Source organism: Cololabis saira, chromosome 4 (genome assembly GCF_033807715.1).
Source record: "Cololabis saira isolate AMF1-May2022 chromosome 4, fColSai1.1, whole genome shotgun sequence".
Lineage (NCBI taxonomy): Eukaryota > Metazoa > Chordata > Actinopteri > Beloniformes > Belonidae > Cololabis > Cololabis saira.
The window spans coordinates 38,269,289-38,285,559 of NC_084590.1; the positions used below are offsets into that span (position 1 = coordinate 38,269,289).

The 16,271-nt window shown below is 42.8% G+C and overlaps 1 protein-coding gene across 3 annotated transcripts in view; it reads left to right on the forward strand.

Annotated features, from left to right (window-relative positions):
- The window catches only part of stard13b (StAR related lipid transfer domain containing 13b), a 70,151-nt gene that overhangs the window by 9,117 nt on the left and 44,763 nt on the right, over window positions 1-16,271 (forward strand). For all 3 annotated transcript variants that reach the window (XM_061719695.1, XM_061719696.1, XM_061719698.1), the window contains 3 exons: window positions 2,890-3,033; window positions 4,154-4,300; window positions 9,667-9,700. In XM_061719695.1, the coding sequence (XP_061575679.1) occupies window positions 2,890-3,033; window positions 4,154-4,300; window positions 9,667-9,700 (325 nt within the window). The remainder of the gene's footprint in view (window positions 1-2,889; window positions 3,034-4,153; window positions 4,301-9,666; window positions 9,701-16,271) is intronic.

The following is a 16,271-nucleotide window of genomic DNA, read 5'->3' on the forward strand; positions in this document are numbered from 1 at the left end:
TACATTTCTTTAGTCAGCACCAGGTTTGACAAACAAGCAGCTCATGGATGGATGCATGGATAGATGGATGGATGGTAAGAATTCTGTTGGTTGATTTTTTTTTTCTCGTCCTACTCATTCCAATTCATTTCCAACAGACCATAATGCTGGAGGATCTTTCTAATAAATACTTGAGGCTACCGCCGTAAAGGTTTCTTCTGTCCTCACGAGAAATCCTTCAGATAATCCCACCTCCGTGGCTCAGAGATTTCCTTTTACTGGGAGTCTTGTAAATTTTACACGGTGCCACTATGAAGTCGCTATATGACACTTGATCTTATCCAGGACAGGAAACGATACTCTCACACTGATATCTTCTCTCCTTGTCACCACAACATTCCGCTAAAATTACAGAACAACAATGACAGTCATGCCTGAGTGATGAAAGCATGTCTACAGTTGGGGATTTATGAGGCTGGACCTCCAGATCCTCAGACGCGGCTTCTGTCTCGGTGAATATTGGCTATATATATACATACACATATTTATATATGTCATGCGTCTGGGGAGTCATGAAAACCAGTGCAGGGTATTCAATCATGTTGTGTGTCGTACACATGTCTGGAAGCCTGCACCTTTGCTCTTTGACACAGTTAAGGAGATCATATTTCCATGCGTGACACCAGTGTAGCAGCATCTCTGGTTTACAAGACTTTTTTTTTTGCTGTCTTGTCTGGAAATCTGAATATAGAATGCAGTGATACTTTCCTGAGTTTTATTTGGATTTTATTTCATTAAGATCCACCCCGCCAAAAAAAGGTTTTGCAAACAATTAAAAACAAAGGGATTAAATAGGGCAGCACGGTGGCTTGGTGGTAATGCCGCGTTACATTTGTCCTCGGAAGTCGGAATTTCCCAGTTCCCAGTAGGAATTTTCAACTGGAACGCCCCTCGAAGTGGGATTTCCTACTGGGAAAGTGGGAGAAGCTTCACCACCATAGGCGCCGAATTATGTTTTTTCTGGTGGGTGCTGAATGTCATGTAGTGTCGTTTCGCACGAGATTCAGCAATTCAGCAACGTAGATTCAACAGCGGTAACGGACATGAACGCCGCACGCACACACACACACACACACACACACACACACACACACACACACACACACACACACACACACACACACACACACACACACACACACACACACACACACACACACACACACACACACACACACACACAAATAATAATCAAATTCTTAACAAATTCGGGTGTTCATCTGAGAAAAAGGAGGCTATATTTCTATAGTTCATAACCAAGATAATTCTTTCTTCCCTCTTGATCGTTTCTAATCTACAACAGTAGAAATTATTTTTTTTTTAATTTCACCGTGCGCCCTGTGACGGCATCTCGGCGGTGTAGGAGAGAAGGTGGAGGGAGAAAAAAAAGTTGCAGCTTGTAGATCAGAGACGATCAACATGGAAGAAAGAATGATCTTGCGTGTGAGTCTGTGAGGAGCTGTGGGATGAGACTGCAGGCCTATCGGGACATCAATAAAAAGGGACAAAAGTGGAGAGAAATCTCACAGAATTTGGACACACCTGTTTAAGTGGTAGAAATGTGATATTCTTTTGCTCTTTTAACAATAAAATGTCAATTTAAAATAAAATATAGCATTTCCATGCCTCATCTGGGGATCAATTGAATCATTGATCAATATATGGTTATGAAAAGACCACATGTCAATACTTTTGCAAACTGAAGCACTACAGGTCCGCTAAAATGACTGACATGAGCTAAAAAACAACAAAATAGTTCGGAAAGGGTTTTTAATAAAATATGATTCAGCCTGAAGTAGACCTGGCCATCATGGAGCTGTAGCTCCCGAACGAGCCTGTATTCCCCCAAATCCTGTGTTCTCATGAGGATTTCATGGACCCATCCCCTCCTTGCTGCTGCTGCTCGTCTCCTCCTCCTCAGAAGAAGAACTAAAGCCAGAGCTTTTCTTTGAATCAGGGACACATGCATTTTGCAAACCGTACGTCCAAATGAGTGGGAAAACGGCGCCATGACCGGAAAAACTTTTTTTCGGTCGCCAAGCAACTTGCAACAAATGTGTAGCCTACACAGGTGTATGCGCGCAGGCTCTGCGCCGAGTTCTAGGTGAAAGCCGCGTTGCGCCCGCCGTGCGTCAGGAGCGCGCTCTTGCGCAGGGGCAGCACATACACTTGAATGGGAAAGCCGGCGCCGGCTGTGCGCCCTCTATTTGAAAACCGCTTTAGCCAATCAGTGATTGTTGACATGAGGGCTCGCCTACTCTGCTCTCCCCGTGGGTGCTCGGCCATCTCCGTGGGTGCTCGGGCCCCGAAGCACCCACGGTTCCGGCGCCTATGTTCACCACCCCCGAGTTACCATTCCAAGATGGCTGCCATTCCCAGTTCCCAGTTCCGATTTCCAAGGTAAATGGAACACGGCATTAGCACTGTTGCCTCACAGCAAGAAGGTCCCCGGTTCGACTCCCAGGCCCACCAGTCTTTCTGTGTGGAGTTTGCATGTTCTCCCCGTGCTTGCGTGGGTTTCCTCCGGTTACTCCGGTTTCCTCCCACAGTCCAAAAACATGCATAGTAGGTAAGTTGATGATTCTAAATTGCCCGTAGGTGTGAGTGTGAGTGTGTCTGGTTGTCTGTTTGTATGTGGCCCAGGGTGTAACCCCGTCCTCTGAAAATGGGCTGGGATAGGCTCCAGCAGAACCCCGTGACCCTGCAAAGGATAAAGCGGGTATAGATAATGGGTGGATGGATGGGATTAAATATACAGCTCCACCAAAGAGTGTATTGTTCATTTAGTCTTTAACTTTGGCAGCAGTGTCCTGTCTTCCCTTATCTGAGTGCTTCCCTGATTTCCCACAGGAGTCTCCACTCGTCAAGTCTCCTTGGTCAGAGTCGATGAGCCAGCTGATGTGGAAACTTGACCAGCTCAATCAGGAGATAGAGGAAGCCCTGAGTGCAAGCTCCTCCCCCTCCGACACGCCTTGCACGACCCGCAAGAAACAGGTGGGTGCGTTCGCACAGCCTGCCATCATACCTGCGGTCACTATTACGGTCAGATATGCAGGCAGAATGAGCAGCATGGGTATGTGCCCTGGGTTTGAACCCCTTAGGAACTGAAGCAACATGTGCTCGTCCTTGTGTCCATGTTAACGGGGGTGGGGGTGGGGGGGTTCTGGTCTGAATGGGTTGAGTCATCATGCGGACTGCGACACTTCCCCTTTCAATGCTTTACGGTGTGTGCACTGTCACGCTTGATAGTGTGCACATTCCTGTGAAGCCTATGCTGCACACTCGGTCATGCTTTTTAAACTTCCTGAAATCAATTGAGTTTGCTCCGTGGGAAGAAATCCCAATGGATGGTCAGACCTATAAGAAACATCATGTCCTGGGACATTCCTTTGCAGCGGTGACAAGTAAACCCAGTATATGAAGAGGTAAAGACGGCTGATTTATGACATACAGTGACATAGGCTGTGACACAATGACATTTCTCAGACTGTTTATGATGTCGGCCTGCAGCTCTTAGCCGTGATACTGGGGTCCGCAGTTAGAAAAGTGCCACAGAAACAGGCGGCTATTGTACTTTCCACCGAGTGACTGGGGCCATGCAACTCTGTGTCTAAAAAGGGCCCTTCTCATGGTGGCGTGTTTCATGAAATATCCCACTACAGTTAGCATTCGGGAACAAAAGTGCTCTTTTGGGCTCCACATGTAAGCGCACAGAAGAGCTGTTGTGTTGGGAGGGAGTTTGTATGATTTGGTCTATTAGGAATGGTTGAGAGAGGGCTTACATGCCTTCAAGGCATCTGCATAACCATCCCAGGCATTCACTATTACTTGCTTTTACTAATGGCAGGCGACTGGCCAAGACAAGACATCTTTACTGGGATATCTGACAAGGTCGTAATCTCTGTCCTCTCAAAAGGAGATCCACGCATACAGGCTCCTTTGTGTGCCTCTGTCAAGCTGAATCGAGAGTGGAGACTTCAATTCCCCAACTGCTGACCTCGGCCACTTGTTTTCTTTTCCCCTGGCCACCGTCGAGTCCATCCTGTCCTCTTCTCTCCGGACGCATCAGAGAGAGACAGAGCCGGTCTTGATTGTTGTTGTGATGTTGTTGCAGTGTGGTGCCGTTCCAAAGTTTGCATTGAACCAAACGCTGAATGACGAAGCTCTCCAAAGACCGGACGGAGGGGAATGTCAGAGCAGGGACAGGTCTTCTGCTCCTCACAGCTTCTCATCGGGAACAAGAGCAAGAACCAAGAAGACAGTAAGTTTCTATGAGATTCACTCTTTTGCAGGCAGCCTTGTAGCTCGCCTGCAATGCTGAGAACACACACATGCAGTGTAGTTATCTGGTGTCGTTGTTTAAAGTTCCTGGGAGCTACTGGAGTTATTCTCCCATGAAGACAGTTTCCTTTTTCTCACTTTGATCTTGAATGAGCATTTTTGCTTGATTGCCATGCACTGTTTGATCGTGATGCTTTTTCTCCCTGTTAATTCAAACTTATCTTATATTTGCGGTGGTAAAATCTTCTCTTTCTGTCCAACCTAAACTCACAAAAATCAAAAAAATCAATCAAAGCAGAAATTGGTTGAAACTTTCTGTCATTAAACCTAAACTAATAGTATTTCTTTTCCTTTCGTTTCAACAAAGCATTCAAACATAATTAGTGAAACTAGGAAACTCACAAACTTATTATGACAAAAAATCCTTTCACAGTGCATTGCTGGAGGCCCATGGCAGTGTTTAAAGGGAGCAGAAAGGGAAACTTTAGAGAGGTATAGGTATATCCTTTTAGAAGATAAGTCCATCACTAGGCATTTGATCCTCTTGAATTCCCCTCTGTACAGCTGCTCTCCTCCCCGTGTTCCTGTAAATATTTGGGGCATGTGCTGTGAATAAAGTCAGCTTAAGCCTTCATAGACAAGAAGCACTCACTCCTGCTGGACAAAGTATAGAAATGTCACTATTCAGCTGCTCTAAAAGGAACGGACATCTGAGGGGCTTGCAGAATGCAGGGCGGGTTTAATTTAAAGCTCCTCAGCGTGTCCTTTTTGCTTTCATGAGGGCTCTGTCGGAATGGGACGGTAAACAACCAGCTTATGAGAAAAGCTGCAAAAACATTGTCAAATATTTCTAAAGCACATGCCGGTATCAGTATTCCTTTTGCTTAGCTGCAATAAATGAAAATTAGAAGGGAAAAAATGAAATTGAATGCATTGAAGTTTATCTCTGATAGCTTGCCGCCTGTTTCTTTGTGACATCACGAGTAGCTCTTGAAAATGGCATCAACACTCGTTAAAACTTGGCCTAAGGACAGCTGGGAATCTCCTCTTATGTGAAAGGCAAGAATATTTTGGCTACTGAGTATCCTTGACGATAATGAGGTCATAGGTTGCCCCGTGGTATCGTGTTGTCGGCTGTTCAACAGTAATATCGTATTATAAATGTTGTGATGAATGCCGTTGAACTATATAAGTCTGATCATGCAGAGGTTTGGGAAACAGACGAAACTGCACTGCAGTAAAATTTCATGCGTTTTTTTCTTGCCTTTCCTTTATGGCCCCTCAGAATCTTGCACAAGTTAACTGTGAAGTCCATGAGGAACTAAAAACAGCAAGCTGTTTGATACAACCTGAATATGCGAGCAGAATCTGTTTAAATGTGCAGATTCAGCTTAACCGAAGCCCTTTTAAAGCTGTCAAAAAAGGAGAAGAAACTACCAACACCATCTAACTTCTGGACTTTTTAAAAGCAATACAAAAGTGCTTTAACTGCATCCGATAACTCTGCTGTAACTCTGTGTTAAGTATCGGTGAGGAAGCAATGGTGGGCACAGCTCTCGTTTCTTGTCGGAAACCTGTTTGCTGACTGTAACATCTCACACAGAAGCTCTGAAACCCACAGCAACGACCTGTGGCCAAAAACAGATTTACTGATTTCGCCTGTCTGCAGGACAGATGGCAGCTCCCCATCAGTCTCGCTGTGTGGGCCTCACATAGTCCAAAATGATGACCGAGCACGATTTTTTCCCAAGATCTTGTTATCAGGACTAAGCTGCGAGTTAGTGGACGTGACTCCAGTCCTGTTTCTGTTGTAGTCTTCAGGGTAAAGAAGGCACAGCTTGCTTTAGTGGGTATGTTCACATTTTGAAACAGCAGTTTTAACATTGCATTTTGATGTAAAAGCAGTAGAAGACATATTTTGACAATATGACTTTACTTGCTGCCTTTGTGTGAACTCTGAAAGCTGGAACTTCCCTCATATCTACCTCTGATAAACTTTATCTGAGCTGGGATGTCTTGTACCGATGAAGATACTTCATCTCAGAAGGAGATAATATGTTTTCATTTTTTATTTCCTCATATCTTTAGTTGCACAGTGAACAGAAGTAGATGCTGTATCTTTATAGCAGGAAGCATCTTCAAATGTGGGTCCAATAAGAAATGGGCTGAATAATACATTTTCAAGTTTTAACTACAGTATATAGCCTACTATTAGTTGTGGTAGTATTTGCAGTTGTAGGACAGGTAGTAGTGCTTTGCCATTTATTGAATTAATGTGGGTAAAAAACTTGAAATAAGTGCTGATTTTTAAAATGTCTCAATATAAACTGCAGCACGTGGCACACTTGACTTGTGAAAAACCCTACGGGCACTGTATCTTTGATTTAAAGTAGTAATTTAGATAAAAAGTGGCTTTTTAATGCGGTCTGCAATCATTTTCAATCCCTGTCTTCTTCAACTCATTTAAAGAGCACTTTCAGATATTATATTTAGTGCTGAACTGCAGTTAATTAATCAAATTCTCTCGTAATTCAAAATAAGTCATTAATGGTTTTCTTGTTTCATCTGTCAGGGTTCAATGCCACGAATTTACGTCTGAAGCTTCACATGCAAAATTATTTACTCCCTTTTTTGTGTCTATTATTGTAATACAGGATACATAAATACACTATACATATGTACATACATGTGCATGTGAAATGTATGCAAATACTTGAATGTCCTGACTGTTGGTAAGAAATGAAGCTTCCATATTATCCGACATGTTAAAGGCTAAACAGCGTGTGTATTAACTGGGGAAAGGTTGTAGAAAAGGCGACCCTGACATATTCATGTGTTTGCTGTGATGCAGACGGTCAGACTCTGCCCTCGCTGGAAGGAGATGTATTTGGGTTGAGGTTTCCTGCTTTTAATTGCTGCTGACAGAGTCGGGCAAACAGCGGGCATGCTGCTCTGTCATTTAAGCTGACAGGTCCTTTAACTGCCCAGTTGACTTGTCATTTTTGCTGGGAGAGCAACTATCATTCACCCACACAGGCCTGTCAGTCCGTATAAACATCCTTGTCAGTGCAGTCAGTGGGGACTTTTCCCTCTGACACACATCGTGCAGGATATCACTCCTGATCCACAACTTTTGAAATGTGCCGCCCATCTGACGGCAGCTGGTCTGAACTCGGGTGATGTGTGTTTAATTTAGGTCAGATCTGGAGATACGGCAGGATAAAATGCAGTGGAGAAATAAAGGGGCAGCGCTCAACTCTCTGAAGCCTTGACCGATCGCTACACCTCCTTTGAGGCGAAGAATCTGGTTTTTGGAGTTCTAGTTTTTATAGTTTATTTCTGAAACTGGGACTGAAGCAGGCCCAAGGAGAATAACTAAAAATAGAGCTTTTGGAGGCGTAGAGCTAATGGCACTGCTTGTGTGTCATTGAAACCCATCTTTGGACTGTACAGATCTGTGATGAAATTCTGCCAGACTGTACCACAGGGGTATTCAACTAGATTCGGCCGGGGGCCACATCTGCAAAAGGACTGTATGGAGAGGGCCGCATAATTTGAAAATTTGGGGGTTTTCAAAATGTATTTTGCACTCAAAGACGAAGACTTATGTATATATAAGACATTTGTATTATACATTTGAATATATCTAGTTTACATATGAATTATGTATTAATTGTCTCCAGATTTAGTAATTGTGAATGTTAAATATAATATTCAGATAAAGAAATATTATTTTAAATGCAAGTTCATTTTAAAACCATGCATTGTGCAAACTTAATGAAATTGATATTGATCTACTTTTAATAAAACACGCCATAATGACAAAGCACCACTTTCCACCAAGATTTCCTTATTTGAATATTATATTAAGCATTGCGCACAAGCATTTCAGTCCATAGTAGCCAGTTTGATGTTATAAATAAGCAACCAAAATATTAACCATAAGCTCCTTATGACACAAAAAAAAAAAAAAAAAAAAAAAAAAATTTTATCAAACACCCCCTTTTTTAAATATGACAAGGGGCCACATAAAAGTTCCTGGCGGGCCGCATGTGGCCCGCGGGCCGCCAATTGAATATCCCTGCTGTACCAGATCTTGCTGTCAGTAATGAGAGATGCATCGTGGTTGCACCTTGTGAGTTTTTTTTTAAGTGGACCCACTCTTCTCCTCTGTCTCTGTTTAAACAGAGATGAAAACATAAACCAAGGGTTTGAGTCATACTTTTAGGACCCTGTTTTTGTATCATATTTCTCACAGAAACTTTGAGCCTGCTAACCCTGGAGCTACCCCACGTGGCTCGGGCCAGAAATCTGCCAGAAATGTGTCAACTTTGACTCCCTCGATGCTTCAAATCTCCTTCTTCATCTGAATAAATGAAAAATGGACTGCCAGAAGCCTGCTGTACTTTGACCTCATTTGCTATGTGTCCTAAAAGTGTCAAAGAACGTCAGCTTGCTGACAAAAAAAAAAAAAAAAAAATCACCTGCCCTGTTTAATCCAGCCAATCAGGTCCTTTTTTTTTTTGCTGTTGGAGAAATGTGCGAGCTATTTAAGTTGCTCATCCTGCCAAGTGCTACACTGTATGCTACAAGCATCTCTGTTGCCATGGCAATGATATTGGGTTGCAGCCCCCATTTAAAATGGAGCACAGGACCAATATAATGCGTTTAGATAAAACCTTTTTCAAATATGTTAACGAAAGTCCTGACAGGCATCGCGGAGGGGTCGGCAGGACTCAAGAAACACATCTTGAAAGGTTTTTCTGGGGGAGAAACGTGAAAACAAGGCAAGCAAACAAGCACATAAATCAGGGCAGTGGGGCACAGAGGGGAAATAGACGAGAGTGCTGGGTGAGAGCCGAGGAGTGATCCTCAAAAGACCAAATCCATAAAAGATATTCAGTCCCCTGGCCGCTTCAGTGTTTTTTAACCGTTACAAAATCCTCCTATAAAATATAGAACTGCTGTTTCCAGCTGTTTTAGGAGAGTATGAAAATTGTCTGATCAGTTTTCAGCTTGCAGTGACAAGTAATGTACTTTATCATCATTTCTCATCTTTTCTGCCTAATACAAACATGCTTCGTTTTTCCAACGATAACAGCTGTATTCCTAAGAAATGTTGCACCACACTGTAAATTTCCCTCAAACTCTATGCACCTGGTGGGTTTTCTTTGCTTTAACTCCTTAGATACTCGCGTCCCAATGTGAGTTCATACGTGTTAAAGCACCCCACCGTTGCTCCCATGGCAAATCCTTATTGATTTTATCATCACACCAGTATTGAAGAAGGTCATCAGACTCTTGGCTGCAATCACTGACGTATCGTTTCCTTTTTCTGTCATGCAGATGTTCAATAAGATGACTAGCCCAGCAGATGCAGGTAAGAAATCATTTGTGCTTTTTGTACATAACCCCCAGCTTTGTGATGTAATACCCTGCCTTGCCCTTTGGAATGTTTTTAACGCTGCTGGCATTTAGTCTTAATCCTTAATCATCTTGTACATTTTACTTTCCATAAACATATACTCAGGCGGAATGAAGGTTTACATTGTGCTGTGTCTGTGATGGATTGGCGAGCTGTTTAGAGTAATTGTTCTGCTCTCTGGGATAGCAGCCAGCGACCATAAAAAGCTGGTAGGAAAGAAAAAAATGGATGAGTAAATGCAATCACATATGACTAAATGGGTCCCAGCTCAAAATATACACAGCCTTGAAGCTGCTTAATGATACTCTATGACTTTGACTGTAATAATAATCATGTTTAGATATAACTAAACTGAAAAGGAACAGACATAAGAGACAGAGTTATCTTTTTGATTTCAGGGTACAGATGATTTTTTGGTTTTTCTCTGGACTATTTGAAGATGTCACAGAGGAAGACGATTTTAGACATTATCTGTTGAGTTTTTTTGTACTCTCCAGGCCTTAGAATTTGAAATCTGCAAACCCGTTTATACTTAAAGCATTTACACCTGGGTCAGCTATAAAGTTGTGATTGTTAACTTCTTCGTCTCGATCCACGCGTGCCACAAACGGAATGTTGCCATCGGACACGTTAGGAAAATGCCCCTGCAAGCCGATCCTGCAGCGTGCTGCTTGCATGGTGGCACAGCTCAGGCTCCAGACAATGTCGACAGGACTGACAGCCACAGGTGTCGGCTCCCTCCCTCCGAGCCGGCGTCTCGAGAATGTCCAAATGTGCATTCTTTTATTTCGAAGACCCTTTTTATATGTTAGCCACTTGGAGGGACGCAGTTAAAATTAGGCAGCGAGCCAGATCATTGTTTCTGTGGTGTTGAGGGGGGAGATTTTTGGCCCTGGTGCAATTTGGCCCTGGAGAGGGCAGCTGCAGGATTTGCGTAGCTGCCGTTTTAGACTCAGGTTGCCTTCTCACATGACCTCATTTTTACGTGATGGCAGCATGCAAGTGGATATAATAGTCTGCAGAAAATTCCATCTCATTTTTATGAGTCAGTCAATTAATGTGTGGTCTGCTGGTGAAGTATGAGAGGTGTGTCCTGCGACTGGCTGCTGATTTAGATCTTTTGAGTGTGAAAGTTCTGCAAAAGAAATCAACAAATCTTGTCAACACAGCTGGGACCTTCATTTTAAATACATTTATGATTCCATTTCATGAAATTTTTTTAGATGGTTGCTTTAGCTAAAGTAAACCAGACCACAAACATCGTTACTGTCAGCTTCACTTATGTGTGAAAAAGCAAATCTAACCTGAAATGTGGTTTCGACTTGAATCTGATCGTAGAATCACTTGGAAAATTATATTCCAAAAAAAAAGGGACAAAGCTGGCAGGGAGTCAGACACATTAGGTGTGATGTTTCCTGGCTGTAATTTACGGCGGGACTGCGGAAACTTTGTTTGAGACATGAATACGAGACAGCCAGATAGTTCTCGGTATCGACCATAACAACCCTGTCTGCCTCATCAAACTGACAATGTCCAAAGGAGGAAAACATATTCAACGGTTCTTGTTCCAAAATAAGAAAAGTAGAAGTAAGGAAACTGGCGCTGAGTTGTGTTCCGCATTCTGATCTGTCAGTGAGTGTTTTTTAAGCAAATTTTCTTTTGCAAATCGTTTCCCGAATGCTTTTAATTGTTTCTAATTCTGCTCAGCAATGACCGGCTGGTTTGTATAAGACTCAGCACTGGGCCGTTTTGAAATGACATTGTCAGTATATTCAAAAAATAGCTCTTCCTGTTCTTATTTTTTTTAAGATGAAAAAAAAAAATCAATCGTTTAGCATTTCTGAGCTGATGTTTGTTTTTCTTGGAGCAAAAGAGAGAAAAGAAGGAAAACCCAGAGCTCCAGTCAAAAACTGCTCATGGATATGCTCAGAAAGGACTTGGAGGAGAGTGGGGGGGGTGGGAAGCTTAATCCTTGATCTGAAATGTTTATTTTTTGAAGGCATTGCTCAACGTTTATGGAGCATTTTTCAAGTCCTGAATAGATGACAGGCCAAAAGAACCTCATTCCCTCTCACAAAGTGAAACTTGCACGGAAATCTATTCCCTCCTGGCTCTTTAACTGCAGCGTGGAAATGAATGGCTTCCTCTGGTGAGATGTTCATCCTGGTGCCCTGACTGGCATTAATCATAGAATTAATGAAGCTGCAGTGACACTCTAATGCATATCTGGCTGCATATCCTACCAGGTTCCCATCAGAGCTGCAGATTAGGAGGCTAAATCCACTTTTGCTCGTCTGCACTAAAAACGTGCATTGTATTGTTCGTAGAGGCATTTTTGTCTGACAAACATTTCAAATTAACTGAATTGAAAAGATAAGAGAGTCCAGAGAGGGGCAGGTTTGCAGGAATGAATCACTTTTAATTTGCATAGATAAATGCTTTTCAGAGTTGTTTTGATAAACATCGCCTCCCAAATGCCAGTTGGAGTGAACATAACACGAGTGCAGCCTCAAGCAGTCGCTCTGGCCCAGAACTGTCAGGCTGAGGCTTCCCTTTCGCCCTCTAAGGTTTCAAACAGGCTCTGTGCATTTACACTGATCCTCTCTCTGAATAAATATGCTAATCTACTTTCAATGTGGGAAATCTGTAGCTGCTGATTAAAAGAAAAACAAAGAGGAAACTGAATCCCCTGGAGACTTCTTTTTTAATTTGAAAGGAAAGAAATGTAAAGCCTTGTGTTCCTTGCATGTCGCCGGGAATGACTCCAACGGAAGAGCTGGAGAAAACATGGAAAAGGGATTGTTTTGAGTGTTTCAGGCAGACTTTTTTTAAAGACTTTATCACAAGTATCACACGACGCCCAGCGAATATATGGTTTCTGAAATGAAGGTACAAATTGTAAATATTTTGCAGATTTCAAGCTAATTTTTGTAATAAAAATGTATGTATATATATATATATATATATATATATATATATATATATATATATATATATATATATATATATATATATATATATATATATATATAATAATGACTTGGATTTATATAGCGCCCTTCTAGGCACCCAGAGCGCTTTACAGCTGCCATATCGCGCCTAACGGCCCCTCCGACCACCACCAACATTCACACACATTCATACACTTTCACACACATATATATATATATATATATATATATATATATATATATATATATATATATATATATATATATATATATACAAGGCGAAGGAAACTAAGTCAAAGAGAAATCAGATTAAAGTCGGCCACACACCACAGGATGACTGATATAATTTGCAAGGGCTGTCTAGACTGATGTGTCGAGGATCCGAACGCAGGAGATCAGGGTCCAGGAATAACAGCGATTTAGGTTCAATTTGATTCAGGTGATCAGTGATCAATATGGTATGATATCCTCACTGAACAAAATCACTTCCATTTATATCAAGTTGCAGTAAGAAGCTGAAATATAATTTTACATTTTTATTTCTAGATTCAACTTAACAGTTAAACAAAAAGCCATTATGTTCTTTTAATATAAATGTATTTTAAAAGGCCACTTAATAATATGTATTAATGTCTAATCGATATTTTGATTTTGATAATTCATTAGGGTGAAGTAAACATCATAAATGCTTTGCCACAAGCTGTAACTGCAGGAACTACACTAACTCTGGTGATGCAGATCTTCCGAGATGGTATTCCTCGGAGCATCCACATTGTTGGAAACCCTTCCACATCATCAGCAGGGATCTCAGGTTCACAGGTGTTTCGCCCCTTAACCTGTACACCTCGCCTGAGTGGGGCAGCAAAGACTGACTAGCCTTCACCTGCAGAAGGGTTCCAACTGTGGGCCCTCTTCAGCCATAGCCATCTTGAGCTGGACTCGGCTGCTGCGGCTATGTCCCTGCTGGCTTTCTTCAGCTGTTTGGGCTCCAGCCCAACCCTCTGGAGAAAGTAGCGCACTGATTTTGCTGGGAACCCACGGCAGCCGACTTCAATGGGGAAGATGGTTGCGTGCCACCCTTTCAAAACCGCTTCGTCGATCAGGTCCTGGTATTTGGCTTTTTTCAGTTGATGGGACGTGGCTAGCCTCTCTTCCCAGGGCACCGTGAGCTCAGCAACTATGATGGTTTTTGTGCTCCTGGATAGCAGGACCATGTCCGGTCGGAGTGGGGTCACTGCCACGTCCTGTGGGTAGACAAGCTTCCTCTTCAGGTCCACACTCAGCTCCCAGTCGGAGGCGCGTTGCAAGATAAAGGATGGGTTCTTTGCCGCCGTGCTGGTCTTACGAACCTTGTCCCCTTCCCTCACAAAGGTTATGGGTTTGGGCTGTTGGGCCTGCTTGTTGTTGGCTTTGACTTGCTGCTGTTCCACCCATTTGGCAATTTCTGTGAGGACCTTGTCGTGCCTCCGTCTGTAGCGTCCTTCTGCCAACGCCTTTGGACAACCAGTCAAGATGTGGTTCAGTGTACAGGAGGCTGCTCCGCACTGATTGCAGGATGGGTCTTCCTCACTGCCCCATATCTTCAGGTTGCTTGGTGTTGGCAACAGGTCAGTCACCGAGCGTAAGAGAAAGCTCAACTTTCCTTGGTCGGTTTGCTACAGTTCCTTCCAAGACAGCGGTCGCTCCTGTGCCTGGTCCCACTGCGTCCATCGACCCTGAGAGGCAAGTCCAACCGCTTTTACCTGGCGGTCCTCCTCTGCTGCCTCACGGACTCTTTGTACCATGAGACCTCTTCTGGCTCTGGCATCAGCTCTGCTCCACCTCTTCTTGCTGTAGTGTCCAAGGCCCAGGCGTCCCTGGCATACCACGCCCACAATTTCCTGGTGTTTCCAGTGGGACTCTGCTTCCATCACAGCTTGCTGGGGCTTCCACTTTCTGTCGCATTTGATAGTCTTGCTTGCATGTCTTACTTTCTCATCTTCAGACATAAGGAGTGTACCGACTGCCCTGGCCTTGGTGGCTTTAAACTCCTCGACCACTGATGAAACTGCCAAGGGAAGCTTGGAGGTCTTGCTATACAGATTGATTGCACTGAAGGATGGGGGGACTCCCAGCCATTGATCATTCATTATTAAATCAAAGTATCAATGTAGAAAGACACACACACACACTTTGGGCGACAGTTTGAGTCTATATTTGGATAAAGGTCCATCCATCCATCCATCCATCCATGCATCCATCCATCCATCCATCCATCCATCCATCCATCCATCCATCCATCCATCCATCCATCCATCCATCCATCCATCCATCCATCCATCCATCCATGCAGACACATAGATGATTACATACGTACATACAGACAGTACATCTGTTGACTCTTTTAAAAAGCAGCTGAAAACATCCTTTTAAAGTTGCTTTTGCTTAGTTTTTATATTTTATGTTTTTTTATGTTTTATCGTGAAGATTTTTATCTTGACAGGTGCTATATAAATAAAATTTGACTCACTTACTTACATGCATACATACGTACAGACCAAAAGTTTGGACACATTTTCTCTTTCAAACAAATGGTAAACAAAAGGAAGTGTTTCCAAACGTTTGTTCTGTACTGTACATACATACCAGTTTATTACAATATCTATTATCTATTTAGGGTCACAGGGATCTGCTGGAGCTCATCCTAGCCTTCGGCAGGCGAAAGGCAGGGCTACACCCTGCACAGGTTACAGACATCCAATGCAATAAAATTTTAGGTTTTGAGATGAACCACAGTGCTCCGTTGTAGACTACATACACTGCACAGTAAGGATTGCAAGAGTTTATAAGTGTCAAAAAAAAACATTGCCATAATTGTGGACAAGTACAAAAATGCTGGAAGCAGCACCAAAATCCCATCTTTAACTGCTTATTCTATTATTTGTATTAATTGTTGAATGTTAAGGACAAAGGAGAGGGGTCACCTATTAGGATTTTGATGCTGGAACATCCATCACCAGCCTGGCTACAGAGGGAGCACCAGTAGCTGTCATACAGCGTCCACGGATACTAACGCAGCGCAGCAGTGTTTTCTTATCAGTGTTTTTTGCCTCTTGCATGCTCCTCAGCTGTTCTCCGAGTCTCACACAGGGTCACTGCCTGCTGCTGGAAGCTGAATGAGACCACAGACAGCTGCATTCTCTCTCTGGAGGCCCGTTAGGGACGATAACATACACAAACGCTTTGTGGCAACAAGTCAGGAATAGATGACATAATCGGACACTTAATCGGGACTATACATGAGAAGCCCGTTGATGGGGTGAAAATTAACCTCAGCTGTAGCTCTCATTGTTTCGGGCTGACTGAAATTCTGACCTCATGGCTGTTTTTATTGTGGAATCCTTTTTTGTTATGATGGTAAATGTCCAAACTGATCTAAATATCACATTGTTTTTCAAGAAAAGTTGGAGAATCAATAATTTTAAAAGAGTTAGACATGGATGTGGATGCGTTTTCATTGCCTCTGCTGTGTGAAGGCACAGCAAATGTGTTGTCACAGCCCAGTATTGCACATATATTGCCAAAAGATAAAGGTC